The sequence below is a fragment of the Fistularia commersonii genome, chromosome 27 (assembly GCF_037954325.1).
Source record: "Fistularia commersonii isolate RoL2024-O1a breed Wild chromosome 27, RoL_Fcom_v1.0, whole genome shotgun sequence".
Lineage (NCBI taxonomy): Eukaryota > Metazoa > Chordata > Actinopteri > Syngnathiformes > Fistulariidae > Fistularia > Fistularia commersonii.
The window spans coordinates 7786388-7812904 of record NC_141310.1 but is presented as its reverse complement, the minus strand read 5'-3'; the positions used below and the strand labels follow the sequence as shown (position 1 = coordinate 7812904).

The 26517-nt window shown below is 37.9% G+C and overlaps 1 protein-coding gene across 1 annotated transcript in view; it reads left to right on the top strand.

Annotated features, from left to right (window-relative positions):
* The first annotated feature begins 915 nt into the window (after positions 1–915).
* smyd3 (SET and MYND domain containing 3) overlaps positions 916–26517 on the top strand; it is a 68809-nt gene continuing 43207 nt past the window's right edge. Inside the window, exons 1-5 of the mRNA XM_086174817.1 lie at positions 916–1307; positions 16369–16432; positions 16503–16610; positions 16803–16860; positions 17044–17198. Of these exons, the coding sequence (XP_086030943.1) occupies positions 1147–1307; positions 16369–16432; positions 16503–16610; positions 16803–16860; positions 17044–17198 (546 nt within the window). The 5' untranslated portion in view covers positions 916–1146. The remainder of the gene's footprint in view (positions 1308–16368; positions 16433–16502; positions 16611–16802; positions 16861–17043; positions 17199–26517) is intronic.

Genomic DNA, 26517 nt, shown 5'->3' with positions numbered 1-26517 from the left:
GTGCTCGCGGAGTGCCCCCCCTAGTGACCACATACTGACAATGACATTGGTTGGATATCGGCACCTTGATCTTGCTGTTTTTGGTATCGGGATCCTGATGTGTGCTAGCAGCCCCTGTGTGCCTTTGTGTGTTTGTGTGTGTGTGTCTTTTCGTCATTGTAACTGTTTTTAGGCCATACAGCATCGCTGGTCTCACCACTGTCTTGTACAAATTTCCTTTCATTCTGCCTGATAGTTTTCTATCGCATAGTACCCCTGACACTTTTCTCCACCCATTCCAACCTTCTTGAACCCATCTCTTCACCTCTTTTCCACACTCTCCCTTGCTCTGGACTTTTGACCCCAAGTATCTGAAATCCTCCAACTTCTTGATCTCCAATCCCTGTAGCCTCACCGTTCCAACCGGGTTCCTCTCATTCACACACATATACTCTGTCTTGCTGCAACTAACCTTCATTCCTCTCCTCTCTAAGCCACACCTCCATCTCTCTAGATTTTCCTCAAACCGTTCCCTGCTCTCACTACAGATCAAACACCACGGTCCATTGAGATTCCTGTCTAACCTCCTCTGTCAGCCTGTCCATCACCACTGCAATCAAGAAGGGGCTCAAGAAGGGAGCCGATCTCTGAAGTCCCACCTCCACCTTGAACTTCTCTGTTACCTCTACAGCACACGTTACCACTGTCTCACAGCTAGCATACATGTCCTGCACCAGTCTAACATACTTCTCCATACCACTCCAGATTTCCTCATACAATACCAGAGTTCTTCTCTTGGCATCCTGTCATATGGTTTTTCTAGGTGGCCATCTATGTACTTCTAAATTAGCATTCTTAAAGCAAATACTGCACCTGTAGTACTCTTTCTAGACATGAAGCCATACTGCTGTTCACAAATGCTGCCCTCTGAAAGAAAGAAAAAAAGGAAGAAAGAAAGAAAGAAAGAAAGAAAGAAAGAAAGAAAGAAAGAAAGAAAGAAAGAAAAACGTAATTAATTTAGTGTAGATAATGAACCGGTAGGAACTCTGAGGCGGGAGAACGGAGAAGGCGTGGACACGTTCTGACGTCAGCACGTAGTGCGTAGAGGTGACGTCAAATGCGGACGTAAACATACAACGATTCACGTGGAGGGCGAATAAATTGGCAATGGCTCACAAGTTTGAGCGGTTCATCAGCCCCGGAAAGGGCAATGGTCTGCGAGCGATAGCCAGGATGAGGAGAGGAGAACTGGTGTGTCGGTCCGAGCCGCTGGCCAGCTGTGTGTCCAACAAACTCGCCAGAGACGTGTGTCACTTCTGCTTCGCCAGGTACCAGCTACATTCCCTTGACTCACAGAGCATCCCTCACGTTTTGGTGACAATATGTTTACATTAGGGTAGCCGGTGAGCTAAAAGGCAACTCGGCTGTGTGCAGCTGGTGTCGCTGTGCATCTCCTCTATCAGTTACACTACCTGTCGTCTGTTCTATGAGTTTGTGTTCAGACACTTTGTTCTTCTTAGCTTGCTGTGTGTACATTTCTATCACCTGCTTGTAGCGACTGTCACTGTGTGTGTATCTATTCTGGGGAGCCAAGGGTAATAATGTTGGGAATTAAACCCAGTCATTATACTAGCTTAATTAATAACTGTACGCACTGCTATGCCCTAATACAACCACATGATGGAGCAGTAAGCCTACAGTTTGACACATCCCTAAAAGTATTTATTCAATCATTTCTAACTAAAATAGTGTCTTAAACATAAAGTCAGCCTTTTTCAGCGAAACAAGCCTTTCATAATGACAGTATTCTTTGTCCATCATTTTGAATTATACAGATAACATTGCCAAAACAAATATTTTTTTGTAAACAAAATGCCATTCTATTTAACCATAATTAAAAAAAAAAGTATAGTTTCTGAATTTATTAAAGCAGAGTTAAGATGTTGATCTTGATTTGTCTTGTGGGATCCTCAACACATTTTGTTTCTTTGCCACAAAAGTGGAGATACATGGCAATAACCTTGAACAAACTGAATATGCTTCAGATATACTGGAAGCAACAACAAATGGCCATATGTGTAATTTCTAACATTTTTTATTGAATTCACCCAGTCAATGAGCAGCTCATTCAGCTCCTGACAATGAAGTTACTGTGTATGGAATATTTCTCTACCTTTAACTGTACTTATGCCCCCAAGGCTTCAGCTCCAACTGCTTTATGAACTTCACTTAAAGACTGTTGCCATTACTTGCCTACTGCTCTGTGTGTGTTCCCTTTATTCAATAACCACATCGTAATTTAAGTCATTTTGGCAGGCACAAGTACAGCGAACAAATGCCCTGTAGGGTTGTTAATGTGGAGAAGTTCAACTGTATGAGGTAACAGAAAACAACATCGCTTATTAGGTGTCCTATAGATTTGCTTGTCCAGATCATCCAACATGGGCAGCTCGTTGTCTCACACATTCACACAAGTGTCATGGTAAATGCAGACTTTTTTTCAATAAAAATTAATGGTCCTCATAGTCTCTTAACCTCACAACCTCTTCTGATAAAATGGAAAAAAAAACTGGTGTCATCCATGTCCCAAGTATAGTCCTTCCCTGCAAGTTATGAAACCGTGTTGTGAAGAGTGAAAACTTTTCCTTTAATTTTGACGTTAAAGCAGCTGATAGGTCGATTTCCTTTCCCATAGCATTATAATCACTATATACAAAACTACTAAATAATAATGAAAACCTCAATTTTCAGTTAACATTATAAAGCACAAGTTTATCTTTATTTTTGTAAGTTGTTTGACTCAATTATCTTTCCGTTTGAATATTCGTGAGCTGGTTCTATAACTTCTTGTCAGCTCCAACATCGTCAATCTATCAAAATAGTAATTCTATTTGCCACAGATCTGCCGTCTGAAAATTCATCACAAGTTTTGTCTTCCTACTTCTGTAACTACTTTTAATTAATCACTCCCATTTAGTGATAAGAAGTGTTTTTCTTGTTTTAAGGGAAACAATTAGTCTCACAGCATGACCAAGTGTTTGAGAATGTGTGAGTCTTGTTATTTGTTTGATTCTGCCTTAAAATTAACAGAAAGATGTGATTTTTATGTTAATGGTCTTGTGTTTTCTGTGTTTATACACACAGGAAATGAGCAGGTAGGGGTTCAAAGCTGAAGTTAATTACAGGCCTTGAAGGCTGAATATAAGTAATGAGTGATGAACTCTCAGAGACTTCTCTCTCTCTCTCTCTCTCTCTCTCTCTCTCTCTCTCTCACACACACATCACACACGCACACATGCACACACAAACAAACACAGGAGTGCCAGTGCCAGCAGGATTCAAATTGCCTGAGGTCAACAAAGAAATAACTACAAGTTCTCAAACTCTTAAGAGAATAAGGAAGGTGGTGAGGAAAGATAATCGGGGAAACAAAGACTGGCGGATTAAGGCAGTGATAGTGTGTTTGTTTCTGTCATGCATATAGGTGTGTTTGTGGAAAAGAATGGAAAAAAAATAACTAGATTATTGTAATCATGTTAAGGTCATTGCCTTAACAGAGCAGTTTCATGGCATGCAGAACAGTTTTCCTCTCATTCCCAGGATAATGTTTGTTTAGTTGTTTTTTTTCATCTGACTTTAGATTCACGTCCAGAAATCTGCCAATGCATCACCTGCACTTTTCTGAGTAGACCTCCTACAAATACAAGCATCTGCAAAGTCCAAATTGCTCTGTAAAAGTTTGTCTGTTACAAAATAAAACACAATGAAAGTTATTTATGTAATATTACAGATCTTTGAACAAGTTATGTCTGTCTGCAAGATGCTTTGCCATCTCAGACTGTTTGGCACCTTCAGTTAGTGAAGACCACACCAAAGTCAGGCCTGGGGGCCAATCCTTTGCCTTCTTAGGGATTTAGATGGTCTTCAGCTTAATGTCTGGATCACGACAAAAAGGTACAAAATAATTACAGACTGTTTTAAATGACTTCCAAGTGTAACTTGTTGAAATATTTTTTCAACAGGGAGGGATATAATATCTGAAATATGTGTGCAAGGCCAGAAAAAAATTGGTTAAATAAGCCAAGACACCACACAGACCAGTAACAACATCATGAAAAGACCATCACCTCTCACAGTCATCCTGTCAAAACATTTGAATGCCTCTGGTTTAAAGCAAGGCTTGAAGACAGGTTTGTGGTTCTTAATGAGTTTGCACTGACTGTCAGCCTTGTTTTCAAATCATGCCCGATTATATTTTTTTGTATTAGCTTTATTGATGCCTGATGAAAATACTTCCATTTGCAGTTACAGCTGCCCTTTTGTTATAGTGAAAGCTGCAGCCAAAGGGGGTTGAGCAGACAAACACACAAACACACTGCTGCGCATCAATGCAACACAGGAAATGTGGCTCGTATTAAAACATTCTTGTGCCTTGTCAAAAACCAATGCCAATAAAACTGGGCATAATATTGATTTGAATGGTGGCGTGTTGTATTCACAATGTGCTGTAAAAGGCATTTCAATGTAAATCCAAGAGCTTCAGAGTTTTTGTGGGTTCTGGTTTAATTTACAGGCTCAACATAATGTTTAAACCTATATAATTATTAATTAAAAGTGATCATTAAATGTTCTCAGTTGGAATTTGACTTTATATCTTTGTTCTGTGATGTAAGGGAGAAATGAGGGGAGCTGTAGAGGAAGAGAATGGTAAAAAGTGAGGTGACATCTTTTTTGGATAGATAACTATATCAAACACTCCCAGCGATGTTGTGCTTTTTCTCAGCATCCGACAGATGAAAATGAACTTGCGTGTGTCTCTTTCTGCTGTCAGTGTGTGTATTGTGTTGGTGTGTGTGAAGTGATGGGGGCAGGGTGACATTATTTCTGTCATATGAAGTCTTTATATTTGACACCAATATCTCACTCTTTGTCTCTTTGGACCAGGCAGAAACAAAACCGCAAACAAGCACAAACACGACATGCAAGCACACACTGCACTAAAAAGCACAACAACAAAGACAAAGTATCATAAACTTTTGCCTTATTTATTGAGATAAACTTTTGATTGAAAGTCATAAACCAATTTTCAAGAGGCCTTTGTTATTTCACAATGAAACCACATTGTCAGACCATTGACTCAAGAGTTTTGTTCTAATTTCAGCTCCATGCTGGAGCTTGAGAGGAGGCAGAACTTGAAGCAAGTTAATAATGGCAGGATATGCATCTCTCAAATAGTTGAACTTGGGATGAGTGAGATGCAACTTTGTATTGGGCTCTCACCATTCATCATAATAGTAAACTTAAAGTAAATGTAGCCCAAGATCTGCAGATGTTGGTTGTAGTAAGCAAGTGTCATAAAGTCTGTTTTTTTTTTTTTTTTTGTTTGTGACATTCAATGTACTTTGACTGATGTCAGCTTTCATCAGAATCACTATAAACCAAAAATTATCAGGATATCACCTACAGTAGCTCTATTTACCAACCTCGGTCTTTGCATCATTCGTTTATGACATTAAATGTATTAAATCAAAATGACTTGTAGTTCAAAGTCCATGTAATTTCTGAACCTGACTGAACCTGTGTGTGACACAAACTTCTATGTTGAACTCACACAATGAGCACCTGGTTGATGACAGCTGTCAGACATTTGTAGCTGCAAGACAAAGATTTGCCAACGAAGATGCCAAAAATGTCCGACTGGAGAGACAAGAGTTTAGGAGCTTCAGTCATTGAGGGCTGATGCGGTTATCGCAAAGTGATTTGGAGAACAGGGACTCACTAGTTTAGAGACTAATTATGCTTCATTTACTGTATGTGAGTGTTTTGTTAATCAAACCAAGGCACACAAAAACAACAAACGCATAGCTTGAAAAGAGAGTGCCATCAGAAATGTGATGACAATAATTAAAGTGAAAACAATCACAGAATGATGCGTTATTTAATTTGCGCAGTCATTTGGGTCCCGGTCACTCACTGAACCGTGCTATCTCTGCGATCATGTCCTGTGCATAAACCATGCAATCATTTCCAGTATGTATGAATCTAATTACAGACAAATGTGATGTGGACTACTTTTGAAAGTGTAGTCTTAGAATAAGAGTTAATATGTGAATATGTTTTTTTTCTTTGTAGCTTTTTATGCAACTGGATAAAAAGACAGTGATTGTTGATGGTTGAATGCAATAGAAAATGAAGTGTTGAATAATTATACCTGGCTTCTAAATGATACAGACATTCAATAGTCAAAAATTTTAGCCAAACTTGGCTGCTCAAAGAGCCTTAACTGATTGGGCCTCTTTTTCACAGTTGAAAGGGTCTTACATCTTTAATTCTTCTATATCACTCGTATGAAGTTAAAAAAAAACTGACCAGCACATCCTGGCAAGAGATCAAATAAATTGGCAATTTTTTATGACCTTTCATGTTTGAGAATAATAGCTTACTAGGGACTTTATTCTCAGAAATTGACTTGACACTTCTTATGTTAAATACTTTTTTAAAAAAGAAAACAAAAACAAACCACATTTTTTCATACACATACACATATGCAGAGACTCATTTATAAAATGTTCAGATAAGGTGGTATCTTAAACAAACAGATTGTTACTTTATATGAATTTTAGACAAGCTTACTGACTAAGAGGGAGATGAGAGAGCAGAAATTTTTCAGTAGTCAAGACAGCACTCCACCTCCTTTCCATGTGTTCCCTTGTTACAATTTATTCTCCTATCTGCTACATCTGACGTCTCTGTTTTCTTCCTTTCTCAGCTCAGCCTTCCACGACTCCCCTTTCCATCTACTTTTCCCGATTAAAGGACATATTCTATTCTTTTCTATTCTTCTCTATTCATTTCCTGTTCACTGTTTTGTTCATTTTCCTTCTCCATATCCTCATCATACTGATATTTACTTTGCTTTTTATGTCCTTGCCTCATTACATTACACACACACACACACACACACACACACACAGCTGTATCATTTGTAAAGTATGGGATTTTGTTGTAAATTCTTGCTTATACCAGAAACACGCCTTACCTTGTGTCATGTCTAATAGTTGCCAGGCACATCGTTTTTCTGGATTGTTTTCAAACTGAATTTTTGAGAACAATTAGAACATTTAAATGGAGTCCACATGGTGCATTTAAATGTTCTCATAGCAGATAATAGAATTAAGGCTTGAAGGTGAAACAAGCAGAATTCAAAACAAGCTACTAGTGAATGTTCTCTTCAAATAGATGTTGGGATGTGCATTACTAGAAAATTGGAATGTCCACCCTTATTGCATCAAATTAAAACACGCTCATGTCTATTGCATGAACTCGGAGACAAATGCCAGAACACGCCAAGCGAGTTTAACCCTCATGAATTTTGTGCGTGACCAAAATTCCATTGTATGGTAGAGCTATTGACATAGGCATGCAGTGTTTTTTGTGTTCCTTCTCAAGCTATAAGTCTGTGTTAATTTTGTTGTAATTTTGTTTTGGAAACCTTCTATGGGACTGATGAAATCATCTTCACACTAGACATTGGAAGGGATCGTCAATTTTTAAGTTTGAGCGTCACTCCAGAGAAGAAAACATTGGGCAGGGAGTATAGAAGTGAAGGCAGCTTTTACTAAATAGAATTATAGCTGCACAAACTATTGGTTTTAATCATGTTTCTTTCAAGTGATGCTTTTCCAAGATGATGCACAAGTCAAAAAGATAACATTACAGATTAAAAAAAAAAACAAATCGAAAAAAAACACATCCTGATTCTTTGACGCTGTGAAAACACATGGCCCCATGCAGACAGGATAACTTTTTCTCCAATAAGTAGACAGAAGGCTGACATTGTACATGTTGTTATTTCATTTAGTCTGTCTTCTGCAGCAATACAGTGACATTATTGTGTATGTCTGCTAGCTCAGTCTTGGAGACTTATGAAGCTCAAAAGCGCATGAAGTCTTTCGGTACAATATGCTACCGAAAAATGGGATTGCCTGGCAGGAATTTGTTTTAATATTTACAGTTGTACCTGTAAACAAATCAAACAAGCATGTATGGAACATTCCTCCAAATGCTGGACTTTCCACCGTGTAACTGTTGAGAACAGTCTTCTTCTTGGTTCACATTGTTATAGTCTGCGCATCTGCTTTTTTGTTTGCAGTTATGTCGGAGAGCTGCCAAACCCAAAGGAAAAAAAAACCATACATTCGATTGAAACAGACTTAACAGTAAATTAATGTTCAATAAAGAAAGTATTTTTTGTGCAAAAGATATCTTATGTCATTATTTAATATATTCTTTTTTCATCAATAAACCCTGAAACTTATTTAGCTCCTATTATTCATGAAGTTCTTCTTGTGAAATTCACTAAACTTTTACGATTGCTCAAGGTATCAGAGCTAGATTTTTTTTTCCACACCATCTTGCCTTCATAATTATATTGCATGTACTCCTCTTTCTTTTAGATGTAATACATTTTCACATAATGTACTGCAAAACTAACCATCCCTACACTAGAAAAAAATGCTTCTTTAAAAAAAGGGTTTTGTATGAAAACAACATAGGGGCTGTTCCTTTTTAATGTTACATAGTACCCTCAAGGTGTGTGTGTGGGGGGGAGGGTGAGATCAGGTACTCATCATGATAAAAAAGCCACAAGATTTACCCCATATGAATCCCTTCAGGTGTTTGTGAATCATCCTCTAAACTGCTATTACCAACACAGCAAGGGTTTGAAGATGTCTCAATGCAGCACAGCTGGCGTTTCTCTTTCTGACTTCCCTCTCCATACACACACAAACAGATATACACACACTTGTGCTCATTTGGTTTGCATGACACTCACTAATTTGCACCAGTGCCCTGCTTGTTTTGATGTCAGTGTAATATACGGTATATGGTGGTTTATGGCTGTGTACAGCGTGGCAAAATTAGATGGCATTTAGATGGCACTATAGGCCATCAGATGGTTTTATTCATGTCAAAGGTCAGGATATGGTATGGCTGGGTAATAGTCTTTCAAATTACTAATTCCACAGTTTGTCTTTTGTTGTCATGATTGATCATTCTTGTTATTTCACATATTCTAAATGCTGGAATCTTGATTTACATTTGGTTGAGTGCTCAGTCACAGAAATGATCTTAACATGAGCACCCCTTGCAGTCCCCAATGCGACCTTGTATTTGGCTCTGACTTAACTGGTCATAGCCAATATACATCAAAACACCCACAAACATCTGGCTTTTTTCTAATAGAATGGAAAGATATTTAGGCAGCATTAGACCCCGGGGTCAATTGATTTTGCAGTGGTCAAAGGTAACCATAGGTCTTAACTTCTGATCAGCAGCAAACAAAATATGAAAACCAGGGGGTTTCAAGTTACTTTATCTCATTTTCTGGTTGTTTCTTGTATTTTAATGGAAGACTAAAGTAAACTTATTTAGCCCTGTTTCCAGCATGTTTGGAAATTGGTTTTCAATGGGAACAAATTGTCCAGAAGACCCACTCAAGATCATCCTGAATCTTAAGCTCCCCACCATAAGGTCCTTTTCATGAGTGCAAATGGTTATTCTAAAGGTGCTTTAGACCCAATAATGGCATTTTAGATGTCTAACTAAGCCCAAAATATGCATTTTATGGCCTGATGAATATTATTTAACCTATTCAAAATGGGGTTCAGGTTATGTTAATATTTGTTTTTATTTCCTTGTGTATACTGGACCAATATTAGCTGTCACAAGGGGAAAAGGAGAAAGATGTACCACAAAGTCTTAGCCACTCAACCTGGAAATGAGAAATTCACTCAGGCACGACTGGACAGCTCAGAAAAGAGGACTCAACAAATAATTAACGTGCACTAACATTCACATGAATATACAAGTAACACTAATAGCTACAGCATACCAGTACTCATGGGAAATTAATTAAAGTGCCCCACACACACACACACACACACACCAACAAAGACATGCTGATGTAAGCCTAATTAGGTGTTTGATAGCATGGACTTCCCAAACACACATGCTAGTGTGCATATCCTTGCTTTTACATATTGGTTCTGAAAACTAGTTCCCCTCCATCATCTTTATTCCCTCCTTTTTTTCCTTTTTCCAGAATTTTATGTCATACCATCGATATAATTTCATGAATAGCTGATGAAGCCATCGTTAATTTCCTGATTCCCTTGGTCACAGCAAGAAATTGGTAGTTATTTTTAGGAGAAAAAAGTGAACACTAGCGGTGTGTGTCTGGCACTCCATATTCTATTTGCCCAGTCCAGGATCACAGTGCTTGGAGCCAAACGGAGATAGTATTAGGCCACTGATAATAAGATAAGCATGAATAATGCAGTTATTCACTGCCAAACAATTGCATCAACACTAAAAGCAGGAATATCGATTGATATACTTGTTGTTTTTCCCTTTACGTTTTTGTGTTTCTTTTGATTATCTGAAATGAATTTCCTGTCAAAAACAGAATTTTAAAATATGTATTTTGGTGTCACTGATATAGTATTATGTTTAAAAACTCTAATAACTTTGCTATATATTCATTCCTATCAGGCATAAAAATAGATGCCACTCTTTCAAAATTGCTGCTTGGATGTCAAAGAGCCACCATCTAGTGTGAAGCTTTTTTTATTGAAATGACATATTCATTGTCAGCCCTAATCTCATGCCTTCTTTGATACCTTTGTCTTCCTCCAAGTCATAATGGTGCATCAGAAAAGAGCTAGGCCTTTAACACCTTAAGTCAGGGTTGGGCAATTATTTTGGCCGGGCAGGCTAACTAGGTGAGCAAAATGAAAATTGCAAATTTAAATATTTCAATTTTTTGGCATTTTAGTTCAATATTAAAATCATCAATGACCATATACATGTACTGACCAACATTATTTTGTATGTAATCATCCATACAAAATTAAACAAAAGGAAAAAATACGTTTCTAAATTCAATATTGATTGAAAGTACTTGTTAAATATTCAAAGAAAATAGTTTGGTGGGCTGGATAAAAAGCAAAACGGTATGACTATGGCCCTTGGGTCATAAAATGCCCAGGTCTGCCTTAAGTGATAGTTTGCAAGAAGGCTTTACAGAACAGATCTGAACGCACATGACGTCATTTTAATCGTGTGATGAAAATCCGTTTTGTTGGGGATGACTGTTCTGTTTGTCCAATACCAACACTACAGTGATCATGCAATAACTGATAATTCTTGCAATCAAAATATGTAGATAAGTTGTTCGTTTTCTGTTACTTGTGTGTACGGATAGAGGTGGGCAACTATGACACAAGCTGAAGATTGGGTGCTCTTTTTTAATTCAGGATGTCTGCATGTTCCTAATGAAAAACTAATGTTATTCATGAGTTTTCATACAGTGCTTGCACTAAAACCATGGGCCTGCCATCGGGAAGACTGTAACTTCACATAGCATCTGATGTACAATGACATGGGGGGTGAGGAGGGGGCAGGAGTTAAAGTTGAAGATTAAGAGAGTGAGAGTGGGTGCTGACAGGGAACATAAAAGAAACTGGCTAGAGATGAGACAAATGTGCTCCATAGGAAAGATGATAATAATCTGTGTATGTGAATGACTAATGCTCAAACACACACACACAAAAAAAAGATAAGTCCATAAGCTCTAATGATGTGAAAAAGCCTGTGGGAGTTTATATGTTTCTGATTTGCTCCTTCCTGCTCTGTATTTAATGTCCTCATCTATATATGGCTGCCCTTCATCCAGAATGTATATCTAGTATGTAATATATATATATTCCATACAGCAATGTATCTTAGAAAAGTGCTGTTTGTTGTTGCCCGATGGCCATAGTTAGTCATCTCGTTGTATGTGAATCATGAAGCAATGTGGCTGAATGTGTGTGGGTGTTTCTGTGTTTGCTGATTTCAAATAAAGCGCAGTAAGATGTCAGTTTAGAAAACACTTGGTTGAACTACTGAAATATGTTACTGTCAAAGCAATGGATTATTTTTTTCTTTCGCATCGACCAAACATCAGGCGAAATGTACAATTATTTCCTTGCATCGCTTTTTGTTGACGATCTGTCAGACTTAACACACTTCAAATGACTTTCCAATTAAGTTCTAAATCGTATGTTTGAGGGCGGCACAGTGGCACAGTGGTTAGGGCTTCGGCCTCATAGCGCTGGTTCGATTCCGACAAGGAGACCTTTCTGTGTGGGGATTGCAGGTTGTGTCGGTTTCCTCCGGTTTCCTCCCACCGTCTAGATTAATTGGAAAAAGTGCATAATAAGTGGCAGATGATTGATTGTGTGTTTGACATTTTTCTCCAAAAATGTTATATTAAGTGTTATTATTAAGTGTGACCAAGTCCAGCTTGGGGTTGGATAACTTAGAATTGAAATGAAGTACAAACCAGGATCAGAAAGGAGGAGGCAGAAGAAAATAGTTTTTGTCTCTCACTTTAAACATTAATCAGTTGAATAAGGTTGTCTGTCTGTTACACAAAGTATTACCCATATAGTAACATGAACAAACTCATGAATAACAGTTGCATTGATGAAAGAGATATTACCTTATAACTGAATAGTCTGTTGAATATACACTCGCCCGACATGAAACTTGCTGGTTAAAGCTGAATTAATTCTATGGAGGTATTAATTCAGGTACTTCAAATCCGTTTTCTTTCAGTCGGTATTGTCGTCTGCATAACTCTGCCCTGTGTTAAACTAACACTAAAATTAAATGCTACTCAGTATTGAAGATCCATCAGTCTTAATTTAAACAATCCTGTCAGCGTGTTCGCTTTCATCGCTCATGCATAACTCTTACTGGACTGTAGAAGCATCGATCTTGCTCATATACAAGTCAGCCCATTCTTACATGCCGTAATAAAGAAATTTAAATTAATTAAAAATAAATAAAAAAATAAAAAAATAAAGTAAGCGAATGGCACAAAATGTATCTTTTGTGATGTTTTGTTTTGCTCATGTAATAATATTCTTTTGGGATATTCATGTTAATGTTTCCATGTTACCAAAATGTGACCTGTACATTCTGGTCAGTGTACTTCAATCATGTAGTACATGTACATCTCCACAGTGGTGTGTGTCTGTGTATTTTTCCTGCGTGCGTGCCCTCTGAGTTTATCAGCCTGGTGGTAACCATAACATCAGTTTCTGCAGTGCAACATTGAATTAGTGTGAATTAGAAACGTTAAAATTGAACGGCTATATGTTTAAGGGATCTAAACGTCAGTATAAATAGAATGGCAAACCTTTTCCTGTCTTTCTTCTTATTTTTTAAGAGAAAAAAATGAAAAAAAAATGTATGAAAGTTCATGGGTTCCCTGGATACATGAAAAGACAGCTTTGGTTTCTACAAGGTTAATAGAAGGTCACTATTCATCTTTTAATCATGTATGGCTCTGTAAGTTTTGCTTTCAATATTTGAGGTAATTAGATTTATTTGAAGTGACCCTTGTATAATGTTTTAAATTCAAACTCATTAGCTTTTATGATGTAACTATAACTATAGTATAACTATAACAAAAGGTAAGGTCTTGATAATGTTAGAGCCATTCATGTAACAAATATTTAAAAGCAGATCAAACTGTGTTGTTCAGTTAAAACAGGCTTATTTCCAGCTGACATTTTGACATATTTCTGGTCACTGAAAGTCGTAGTAGAAAAGGTACCTGTGTTAATACAACCTTATCCAAAAGATTCCAGACAGTGCCCACAAGCTGATCTGTACACACCACATTTCTGGAAAAGAGTGCCAGCTATTGAACATGAGTGACTGCATCCTCTCTAATTTTCTAAATATCTTGTTTTGTTTTTTATGTTATATCAAAATATATCTCATAAAATTACCAATTACTGCAAAACTGATCTCCTTGTCTCACAACATGACCAAGTATTGGAAAGCTTTTTTACCAGCATGTGCCCACTGTCCTCTATGCAAACATTGCCGGAGTTAATATTAGCCTTTCAGCTTGAGTTCTGGGAAGATGGTTGGACTCCCTGCAGCTGGCAGCTTGTGATGTGACCTGACTCAAAGAGCCTGAGTTATGTTCTCAGTTGATCTGCTGAGGCTGGACAGAAACCTGGCTGTGTTTTGGTCTGGCCTGGTGGTCAAATCTGCTGGTATTGCTTCATGTCTGATACTGCGAGTCACACAGCAAACATGCGTTTCTCTAAACTGTAGGCGGCTTCCCATATTCTGATGCATTTCACCATAACACATGACAAGAAAAGCTGACCTTGAGCCAAACCCAACAGTCCCGTCTAGGAGCAGACTGATCTCCTTATTAAGAGAACGCATTACGATCACATGACATTGTTTGATGGTTTTGTAAACGGGAGATGCAGCAGTGCAGAATCAAAATTTTTAGATCCCAATTCATCAAATATCCAACTTCTCGAGATTTATATGAAAAATATAGTACTTCAATATGCCATTTGGCTATAATAAAACTGACATTTCTCATAATTTTCTGATATTTTATTGACAATCAACTATTGATTTCAATTGGAAAAAAATTGCAGAACCAGTGATAATCAAAATAATCAGAATTAACCATTGTACAAATATTTAGGTATATCATGCTACCCTTTGAATGAAGAAGTATAAAAAAAAAGATATCTTCCTGAGAGTTTCAGTGACTTCTGATCTTGTCCTGTGTGCATGTGTGTGATAGTGATGGACTGTCCATTGGCTGTAATTGGCTGTGGGGAGCAGTCAGACAGTGCTGATGTCTGGCTTGTTATCAGACTGACAGACATAGTAGAAAGGACAGCAGCAGACCTTGGCAGTATGCAACAAACACTGGAAACCAAGCACAAACAGGTTGACAAGAAACAAACACACATACTGACTCGAGCAAGTTCAGTGACACTAACACCCTCTGACAGTGAAGAGATGCTATCAGTGCTTTTAGATGACAATCTGGAAGAAGCTGCTCCTGCAGATAATGGTTACACACCATTATCTTCATGTAGCAAATGGTGAAGGATTAAAAAACAAGGTCCTTCCACTGGAAAAGGTCAAGACAATGACAGAAGCAGAGCCAGTCGCAATACGTTTGGTAATGTAGCAGCTTAATTATTTCCAGGTCTATTTTGTATGTGAAGCAATGGAACAGCTTCACTCAACACTGAGATGGTGCACCCTCAGTTGAAGTGTGACAGGAATTTTTGAGAAGCAGAAAGTACTGGTGTCCTTCCAGCTCCACTGTCACTGTCGGTGAAAAGTTTAGCTCTGGACTTCTTTCATGACTCAAGTTCTTTAGGATTATGGATTAAGTCCTGTCACAGTATTTTAAAGTTAATATAGATATAATAGAATGGGTTATTGAGACATATGGATTTATTTATTCCCAATTATCTTTTTCCTCTTTGTTGCATTTACACACATCCCCTACATTTTATCCTGCCATGTTGCTTTTCTCACTTCATCTACTTTCTTTGCCGGAGGAGCAAAAGCTACAAAGCCGTCATAAGTCCAAATTGAATGTCTGAATTGAATTGAATTTAAACCTGCCTTTCTTTGAGTGTTCTGAGCTAATTTAGTGATTAACGTCCAACAATGTGAATTTGTCTTAAAACTTTGGTGATTGAGAATCCAACTTAAACCTTAAAGTTCATAAGCTGTGATCAAAAGAAAATAACTGGATTGAAATGGAAAGGGACCATTCGACAGATGGCTTTCATGGTTGCCTTTGCTTGACAGCACAAATATAAACACCACCCTATGAGATGACACATGCTCTTAGATACAATAACTTGCACTGCATTTTGAGAGATGAGATTCAACAGGGTTTGAAAAGAAACAAAAACATTGTTTGAAATGTGCTACAATTAACGTTAGACTGTATGAGGTTAAAAAAAAAAACCAAAACATCTTAAAACTAGATCATTACACTATTAATCATCATTGTAGAAAATTTGAAATATGACATTAAAGTAAACCAAGGTTCGCGCCATGATTATAATGTGCCCGCCAGTTTCTGTGTATTTCTTCATTTTGCTCACTTTGTTCAACCTGGCAAAGTTTTTAAACTTCTTGAAAGAAATTCTCCTCAAATTCTATTTTGTGTTGGATAATATTATCATTTGGCCCTACATAATTTTCAAAAAGTGATAGAGGTTTGTTTTTTGACTCATAATTAGAGAAGAATTGTATTCGTGTTTTTTTTTTTTTTTTTTTTTTCTTATTTCATTTGAAATGTCATATGAAGTGTCATAATTTCAGAATAACATTTGGTTGTTTCCCTGATGTATATTTTCCATGACATTTCTGTTATTATTTTTAAAACATATTTTTATCATATTTCATTTCAAGAAAATGCCCAACACTCTGGTGAGTTTGTGAGGTCAGAGGTTTAACTAATCAGTTCCATATCCATCTGTTAAGGCACAAGACACTGTTGAGGTGTTCCCAGTGCAAGATGGCTCGCTACTGCAACATCACTTGCCAGGTAAAATTCACATAAGCCTGTGTGTATTTTGATGTGTGTTTTAGTCTGTTCAAGTGTGTGTTCCCCACAGAAACGAGCATGGTCTGACCATAAGAGGGAGTGTGCATGTCTTCGGAGCCTCCTACCCCAAATTCCCACTGACTCAGTCCGTCTGGCTTTGAGACTCATCTTCGCATTGGTATGTCTCATTAGTACTCCATTATTATTCACTGAAAATATTACGTCCAGAGAAAAGAAAGCAAGAACACGTCTCAACTGTGTTGAAATAAGCAAATAATACGACAAAATGTTTTTGTCTATAACTGCAAATACAGTTCTTAAGTATGATTGCAACACTGCAGAGATGAGAGATGATGCTTATTTCTTCTAGTTGACCCAGTCCAAGAAAAGTAGTGAGGAGCTGTACACCTTAGAGGAGCATGAATCACGTAAGTCTGTCCACCAAGACTATGGTCTTTTTTTGTTTTTTGGGTCACCAAACATTTTAAATAATAAAACTTGATTCTATGTCTCCGTTGCCATGCCGCTGCATGTTGAATCTATTGGTACACTTTTGGGAATCTCAAAGGGGCATTTGTTTCTTGTTTTTCAATTTATATTTAAATGGACAGACCTGGCTTCCATGTCTGAGGAGAAGAAACAAGGACTGACTAATTTGGCATCCATGCTACAGTTGTACATGCAACAGGAAGTGCCTGAACTTGAGCAGGAAATTATATCAACGCTGCCACCTTCCTGTCAAGACCCCCTAACTCTTCTGGCCAAGGTGAGTTAAGTCTCCGGAGCCCAGCTAAAAACAGTCCCTTTACTGCATCGGAGACTTTATTAGAGAGTGGAGCATGGAACATATAACCCTGAACACTGACATATTCATACATACATCAATATGAATCAGACATCCAAATAGACTCACCTGATTGTATTCTTTTTATCACTATTTGAATCCCCCCCGCTTTATGCGGTAATGTATTTATTGACTTTTAAATGTTCATCTGCTTTTTGTCTTTTCATTGTCACTGTTTGCTGATATGATTGGACTCTTGTGTGAATTTGTTTTATCAGGGCTTGTAGATTGATTTTCAGTGAATGAACCGTCTGCATCAATGCCACAATTCTATTCTATAATAGAATAAATAAAACGATAAATATTCAACAAGCAATTAAAACACTTAATAAGTTATATAATTAGTGGGGAGTTATGTGGCTGCATAGTAGCCATGAGGTTTAGAGCCGTAAAATAGATAAATATAGACACTTTCAGTATAAACACTCGGGAATGAATTACATCAGCTCCACAGTTCTGCTGCAACTACAAGCAATGGATTAGTCTTGAGAGGCTATTGAGAGGAAGTGCTCTTTTTACATAAAGCTTTTGCAGAAGGACAAATCTACTAACCAGATGACTGCAGCCCAACAAGCAACAGTTTATTGCTGTTAGTGTCCCCTGCTGTGCTCGGATATAATCAGCATATGTCCAAAATCTTCCCAACATCTGTGGTTCGATAAGTATAAGTGTGTGTGTGGGCGTGTGTTTGTGTGAGTGTGCATGTGTGTTTTCCTGGAACAACCTGAAGTATTTCTCTTAAAATCACCTGGCTCCACAAAAGTGAAACCACATCTTTACTGTTATCCATTTTATTCACAGACACATGGGGAACTTTTTTTTTATATTCCATTTGAGCATAATGTCGTTCCTTGTGCTCCCTGATTAGGTTAGGGTTGGGCAGGAATCGCTATTTGCTTAAAACTCCTAACCTTTCTTGATTTTTCATGCAAGTCCTTGCATTAATAATGTTAGTTACGGGTGGATTCAAAAGGGCCAGTGATGTGAATTCTGCTATTTTGTCCCTTCAAAGGATTTGAAATAAATCAGTAGAGATGTGTATGAGGTGCCGGCAATCTCCTCTATTTCTGTGTGTTTAATACTCATTTTACATGGACCCTTGCTCTATGCACCTTGTTATAAAGGAATGTACCTGTATTTAAATTCCTGAAGATTCCTCTTGATTCTTGATTATCCACCTTTCTCACCCAGTGTATTGACTTGTGTTTATGTTTTTTCTTTGCCATCAAGGAATGAGTCTACATACAAACATCAATATCACCATTCACCACCTTCTGCCGCATCATTTTTATTGTCAGCTTCTTGTACCTCATATTCAAATTCAGTATTATGAATCAGTAAGGGTTTAATTGAATTTAATTAGTATTTCAGCCTCACAGCGCAAAGTATCCTGGTTTGATTCTGACAGGGGACCTTTCTTTGTGGAGTTTGCATGTTCGCCCCATGTCTGCGTAGGTTTTCTCTGGTTTCCTCCCACAGTGCAAAAATATGCAGTAGGTTAATTTGAAAAATTGCCCAGATGGAAATGAGAGCGTGAATGTTTGTCTGTCTGTATATGTAGCCCCGTGACTGACTGGTGACCAGTCCAGGGTGGCTCCAGTATCCCCACCCCAACCCTGAGTAGGATAAGCGGTAGACAATGGATGGATGGATTAATGAGTAAATAAGGCAAAGTTGTTTCTATGTAAATATCTACTAACCTATTTGTATAGAGGCAAATAATGAAAGCTATACTCAAAGATCAGTGAGTATTGCTTTTGTGGAGAACGCTGTGATAAAGACACACATGCATTCTTCTTTGAGGATTTATACTTTACAAAAATTATTGACGTGAGGACAGAACATGTGCATGCATGATTGTGTGTGCACGGGCCTGTGTGCATGTGTTTCTAGACTGGATTATGAAGCTGGGAAAAGCTGCTGATTTCATGTGTTTGAAGACTCCAATGGGAGTTGCACTGTGTTTTGAGGGAGATGAACAGTAAACAACACTGAATAGATTAAAGAGAAGAGGGTGATGAAGAGTGTGAGAAGAACGAGGACGAGAGGGGAACTGAGAGAAAGGGGGAAGTGGAGATAGGAAAGAGGGAGATTAAAAGCGAGCAGGAAACCACATTTCACAGTGTGAAATGTAAGCAAACACTGACTTGATAGGCAACTGTTTAATAGTCCTGCACTGAAAATGACTTTGTCAGTTAACATGAATTGTCATTTTGTGACTCCTTCTGTAAACAAGAAGCGAGGTAATAAAGTGAATCATTTTAAAGTTTGAGGAACACATTCTTGTTTTTTTCACTTGTGGGGGAAGAAACTTTACATGGATTAGTGTATAGCCTTTAGCACCATTGTTCTGGAGCTAAAAACAATCATACTTTGACATGTACCTTATGGTGGTCAGATGTAATCCTCTCAACCGCATGCTTTCGTTCCCATTTTATCCGACATAGGCTTTTGCACCATGATGTTTATCTTGTGTGTGTGTGTGATCATGTAATAGACTTTGTAGTGCAATAGTAGTTTCTGTTTGAAATCATTCTGGAGCTAATAGTAGGCTGTCATCATTTTCTCAATTTCGCCCTCATCTTAGAGGGGGAGGCTTTATAAGAGCTAGCTGTGTTGTGATATGAGTGTGCAGGTATAATTTAAGTGTGTAATGAATGCCTATACACACAATTCATCTCACAGATTGCCAAACCTAGAGGGCCTTTATTACTTGGCATAAAGAGCGGGCATAGTAGCTGCAGGTTCATATATAAGTATAGATCACATACACACAAATAACCTTGGGTAAATGGTAGTTCCTCAAGAATACTGTGCATGTTATTGATGAGGTAATATTTTCATTTTATTTTTCCAATTTTTACTGTGTGGTAAGTTCCCTACAGCCACTGACCAGCAGCATAAAACCTGTTAAAAACTCCATGACATTCACCAATTCCAAATCCATACAGGACCATATTGCTAGTTGGCAATATAGCACTCCAATGGCAAATTTAACCCCCCCCCCACACACACACACACACACAAAACCTCATATTACAAAAATACATCAAACTATGTGAGGAAATCAAGCCCCCACAATGTGCTTTTCATCTTTAATTTAAGATTGTATTTACTAGAACTATTGGTTTAAGAACAAAAAAAAATGATCAGGCTTTATCAAACCCTTAATCTAAAATAAATTATTTGCCTTTTAAGACATGATTGTGTCAAGAACAAGCCTAGAATATTTATGGAGGGCTGTTGCAAAGAGCTCCATCACCTGGGGAGGATTTGAAGGAAATGTGTCTTTAAACCTGTTTTCAGTATCTTTGCAAGTCAGTTAGGTAATTCTAGGGTTATTTTATCTTCTTATTGAGTATAGATGCAGGGCTGTTGATGTCACAGCTGCTGGTATCCTTACTGAATTGCTTGGGTTGATTTTTGTTGATGTTCTCTTCTAAATGGATTACCTCAGAAACTAGTGCTATGTTTTGACAAAAAGATCAGCCTTTTTGGGTGGCTGATTGTTTTGACTCTGGCAATGATTAATGCATGCGAGGAGCAGGCAACTGAATTTCATAGCATACTGGTATAGTTCTTTTCTGGTAAATATACCACCAAAAGGGGGCACTGTGTTTGCATGGGCTAATGTGTTAACATTGTGCAGGAATGAGAAGGACTTCTTTTCTTCATCCTCTCTTCTTGTCTTCTGTTTTTGACTTGATTTGTCCATATCACATTGTCTTTTTTTCACCCCTGTATCTTAACCATCCGTTTATCATTGGCGATTTATTTTGTCTCGTTGTTCTTCTTAATACATCTAAGTCTCCCAGTTTCTCTCCTTTCCTTTCTTCTCCCTCTCATTCCCTCCCTGATGTTCTTACCCTTTAATGGCTCAAGTACATAACCAATGAGGAGTTTATTGTTGTGTGCTGGGACTGCTCAGTGTGCTTTACAAAATAGGTCATTACTCAGTGTTAGTGTGTGTGTGTATGTGTGTGTGTGTGTGTGTGTGTATGTGTGTGTGTCTTGGGGCGGGCAGCTATTTTGTACTATAAAACAATTCTTTATGCTAATGGATACTGCTCCTACGGTACACTAATTGTGTACACTAGAACACAGAACTTAGTGATTTAGTGAAGCTACTGCAGCATTACTGCTTCTGATATACCCAAGGGAAGTACTGAGGGTGATAGGGGGGTTCTTTTGTGTCATGAATTGTGTATTTCAAGCTCTCGACTTGTGCTCGTTTTATATTGTGTCTGAGGTGGCACCACAGTGCAGACGATATACAGCTGCATTAAATTTGATGATATTAATTTTTTTTGTGTGTGCATGTCCGCAACAAGTTCTGCGTAGTTTCAGGGCAGGATCGTGTGTGTCTGTTTTTCAGTTTTCTTACCTGTTAGTCAAACTGCAATGATTCAGTGAGCAGTGACAGATGATATTTGGCATCGGCAAAGTTATTTCTTCTCTTAGGCAACTTTCCCCTTGAAGTGACAATGTGTGTGCATAAAACTTGTTTGTACCGCATACTTGTATATTTTTGGACATGCCTGTGTATTCTCAAAAACATCTGTGTCTCTTAATCTTGTTGTGTGTGTGTGTGTGTGTGTGTGTGTGTGTGTGTGTGTGTGTGTGTGTGTGTGTGTGTCTGTCACTCATCTTAAGTTATTGTTAGACTGCATCCGCCCGTGCCGCATGAAGGACCATTTTTCTAACTTATGTCTGTCATGTTACCCTATAAGAGAAACGCAAGGATGCAGACACACGCACATGCCCACAGATACACACACACACACACACACACACACACACACAGATATACACACACACACACACACACTTACAAAGATCCACAAAATACACTACAAAAACACACTAGATCAGTTGTGAGAATGCTACTTTGGGTCTTTTCTTTTGTCATTGTCTGCTGCCTGGCACTCATTTCCCTTCTTCACTGGGATCCACACCTCTCCTGAGGAGTGGATGCCAGTTTTCAAATAACCTGTAATGTCTCAGGGAAAAATATATCTGTAAAAATGAATACACAATCTTTGTTTTAACATGAGGATTTACTCTGTTATCTAACCTCTGCCTTGATTTCAGCTAAATGTGCAATATTGAGTTGTTCACTCCAGCAGTATACTTTTGGAGATGAATTTTTATCACAACAATCTGTATTTTGACAGTGATTGACTACTGGGAACAAGAATTCATACCTAATTCATTTGAATACAAATACAGATTTTGTTTTTAATAACTGTTGACTGTTTAGTATCCTAAATGAAAATGGCTTGTTTTTTTTGATTAATACCATTTCTTAAAATCTTATGACTATTATGATTAATTAAGTAATTAATTAATAATTGGTTTATTTATTTCCTTTTGATTTGTCCTCAAATGACCAAGTGCAGGTTTATTAATGAAAATATTTTCAAGTAATAAAAAATAGGAATGTTTTTTTCTCCAGAATGTAGGAGCATGACACTCCAGCCTTCACACAGTCACAGTCACAATTCCAGCCTTGCTGGCAGCATATACATGTCTTTGTAACTTTTATTTGAATAATTATAATGGGACAGTTGGGTTATTGATTCCGGTTTTCCCCTCTTGCTTTTTTAACATGTATGTAATGTCTGTTTGTAATGACCGATTTTTACTCAACATGATGCAGAAATCCACTTTCAATGTCAAGTCAGCCATAAATTTCAAAACTATGATAAAATGGAAGAATATTTGCTGTTTTCTGATCTGTATGCTACATGCTACAGATGGCCGCAGTATACTTCAACACTATCATTTTCTGTTTATGTATGATTTCCACCACACTTAGATATGGACAGCAAATATGGAAAAATAACTCATGTGTGACATCAATGTCATGTTGGGTATGCATTCTTGAGTTTGTGCATGCACTGTCGCCTAGCTTACTTTGATTTTTGTGTCACTTGAAGCAGAGACTGAAAACAATCCAGAGGCCCCATGACTTTATAAACAATATGTTGTCTTCATTCCAAGCTCGCGGGGACATTACCATATTATTAATGCCAGAATCTACCCATATGATCTGATCTGATTAACCACCAAAACCACTGAACAGTATCAGAAAAGTACTGTTCTGTGCTGTAGGATAAAGGCTAAAGGTTAAAGTGTAAAAAAGTTCTTATCGGATGACTTCTTGCCATGGTTGTCAAGATTCACTTGCACTGGCTCACCCATAAAGCTTTTCAAATCCATGCGCACTGATCTTTAGCACACAATGACAAGCTTGCTTTACATAGGTGTCAAGAACAGCTTTGCAATAAGAGCTGGATGAAAAGAAGAAACTAGGGAGAGTGAGAGCAATTGACTGGGTGTATTGCTTCTTTATTACTCTATTGAAACATTTCTTGATCGACCTAGATAATATCCTCCAGTTTGTCTTTGGATATTTCTGCAGAAAAGTCTTGTGAGCTCCTACCATCACTAAATAGTATCTACTTTGTCACTGTCCTGCAGCGAAACAAAGTTATTAAATGCAAGGAAAATTGGATCTGTGAAGTTGCAGGATGTGAGAAACGAAAGACCAGGAAGAAAGAGAAAAATGGATGAAAGAGAATACTTAGGCATTATGAAGATAAGAAGAAAAGTAAAAGCCAGAGATGGAAAATGGCTGGAATCATTGTCCTTTTTAAGGAAGGTGTACCTGACCCAATCGCAAGGACACTGAAGGGGTAGGGTGTCTTAAGGGGTTTATTGACGAGGCAGGTGAATGGGGAGCTGTGCTGGGGCAAAGCTGTCCCCTCGGGAATTTCATTGGGGTCTCAGAAACTAGGAGCTGACCTTGTACCTTTTTGTAAATTAGCACAAGCCCATAGACCACATTTAACTGTGCTTGAGACAAACCTTCCCCTAATAGCTGTGTATGCCTTTAAAATGTAATTACCTGTAGATTGCAGTGATTTTTCTCAACAAACACACACACCTGCAAGCAAGCAGGGAATCAGTAAATTTACACCCCTGGTGAAAACTTTTTGGTATTAATTACCTCAGCAGAACCATGAGTGTGTGGGTGTGTGTGTTTCTGTGTGCATCAAAGTGTGCGCACTGTTTGGCCATCATCATAACCATCTTCACTTAGTGTGGTGGAGTTGCTCAATACACTCTTACCTCATAAGATCTCTATCTTAATATGAATGGGAATTGTCACCGATATTGTGAAGATCTTCATGTAGGTGTAATTTTGTTAGAATTGATGAGTGTAATACCAGTTATGTGAGTGCAGCTTCATGTTTGTGTGTAGGAGTAATTTATTCTCACGGCTGTCCTTTACTCTATATTTATTGCCCATCTGTTGAACAGTTAAATTGGATGCAGATACACTGAAAATACATCACCTTAACAAATAGGAGAAGTTATTACTTTTCCCGACTTGATACAGTGCAAACAGAAGTACCTCTGCCCCCCCCCCCCCTTTTTTTTTTGCTCATTTCATTACTCCAGAGGAAGGAGTGAAGAAAATTGCAGGCAAGATGCATTTTAATTACACAGTAATAATAAATATTGTGTCAAAAGTATGAAAGACTTTGCTTTTGCAACACATGTGACTCACATAAATCTTTCTTGAGCCTAGACATACAAATGCCCATGCACATGTACACGCATCTGTCATTCCCCACGTGTATTTTAGGCTGATCATATACCAGTTTAGCTGCCTGCGAAGTCATTACAGTAATCCATGTGTGAATTTGTTAGTAGGTTTCACCTTATCTCTTTAACATTTCCCTGGTTCGCCATTGTAACTCACAATACCATGAGCAGTACCTAATTAGCTTAGGCTTTGCGTAATCACACACATACCCACACACACGGCTTAGTGTAATAACTTTAAGTCAATCCTAAATACAGTCAGTCGATAGCCACAGACAGTATATTAGTGCATGAGAATAAAAACCCTTTCTTTAATTGACTTAGACTGTGTGTGCGTGTATGCGTGCATGTGTATGCGCATACATGCATGCAAGTTAGACTTTACAGGTGGAGGTGAATAGGAGGTAAGAGAAGATGTCTAGTCAGAGGACTTCAAATGTTGAAAAAAAAAACAACATTTGAGGTGGCAAAGGAATGGATTGGAAGATGGAGAAAGTGAGAAATGATGTGAATAGACCGTCCCTGAAATTTGAATAATTAAAATCTGGATCTCATCATTTAATTCAACAGAATGATTTTAAACAGCATTTTCGTGAGAGAACAGCATTATTGCATGTCTTTTTGTGTGTGTGTGTGTGTGTGTGTGTGTGTGTGTGTGTGTGTGTGTGTGTGTGTGTGTGCGTGTGTGTTTATGCTTGCCTGTGATGGAGTAGGGGGTGGGGTTTCATTAATGGACAGCTTTTGGCTCCAGCTGTGTCTCTCTCTCTCTCTCTCTCTCTCTCTCTCTCTCTCATCTCTTTTATCACCCCTCGCTCTTTCTCTAACCTCTCTTCTGTTGCTCCAGCATTTACAGTAATTACTGCTCTGCGGTGGTTCAGAGAATCGGGAACAAGGATAGTTGCTGATAAAATACCAAAGCGTGTGTGTTTGTGTATTCCTTCTAATTTCCTGTATTTCCTCCTGAGGGATGTGCCAGAGCAGTTAGATTCGACAGTTCGACCCAGCAAAAACCCTTGATGGCTGTAGGGGTGAAAGCCCGTACGCGTTTAACATCATTGTAACATGAGCCTGATTCTCGCCATTAAAAAATGATTTAAAACTACTTAGCCTTGGTGGTGATAAATATTGTAAAAGCTTTACAGCTATGTAATGGATAAACTATGACATCTGCCTCGAAACCACAAAATGTCAAAAAAAAAACAAAAAAAAACATATATATATATATATGTGTGTGTTTGTGTATATACATTTATTTATTTATTTTCAGATGTAGTCAAAAATGATTGGTTGCTGTCTCAGTTGTTCATGCAAATACCTCTGAAATCAGTTTTATTAGCATTGCGTTACAGCCTGAATCCCTGAAAGATCACTGTTAATGCGTGTAAACATTGTATATTGTAATACAGCAACCCTATCGGGCACTCCTCAGCCAGTCTTTTCATCTAAATATTGTCTTACAGAATAAGCAAGAAGTCCCAAGAATTTTTTAAACAAACTTATCATACTATTGACTTGTATTTGTGTACTTGTATTTGTGACTTGTTATATACTGTACCATACAGTAGCGGACTGGCATAAATGTACCCACTAGCAAAGTCAGTGTAACGGAACAGTTTGCTCACCATGA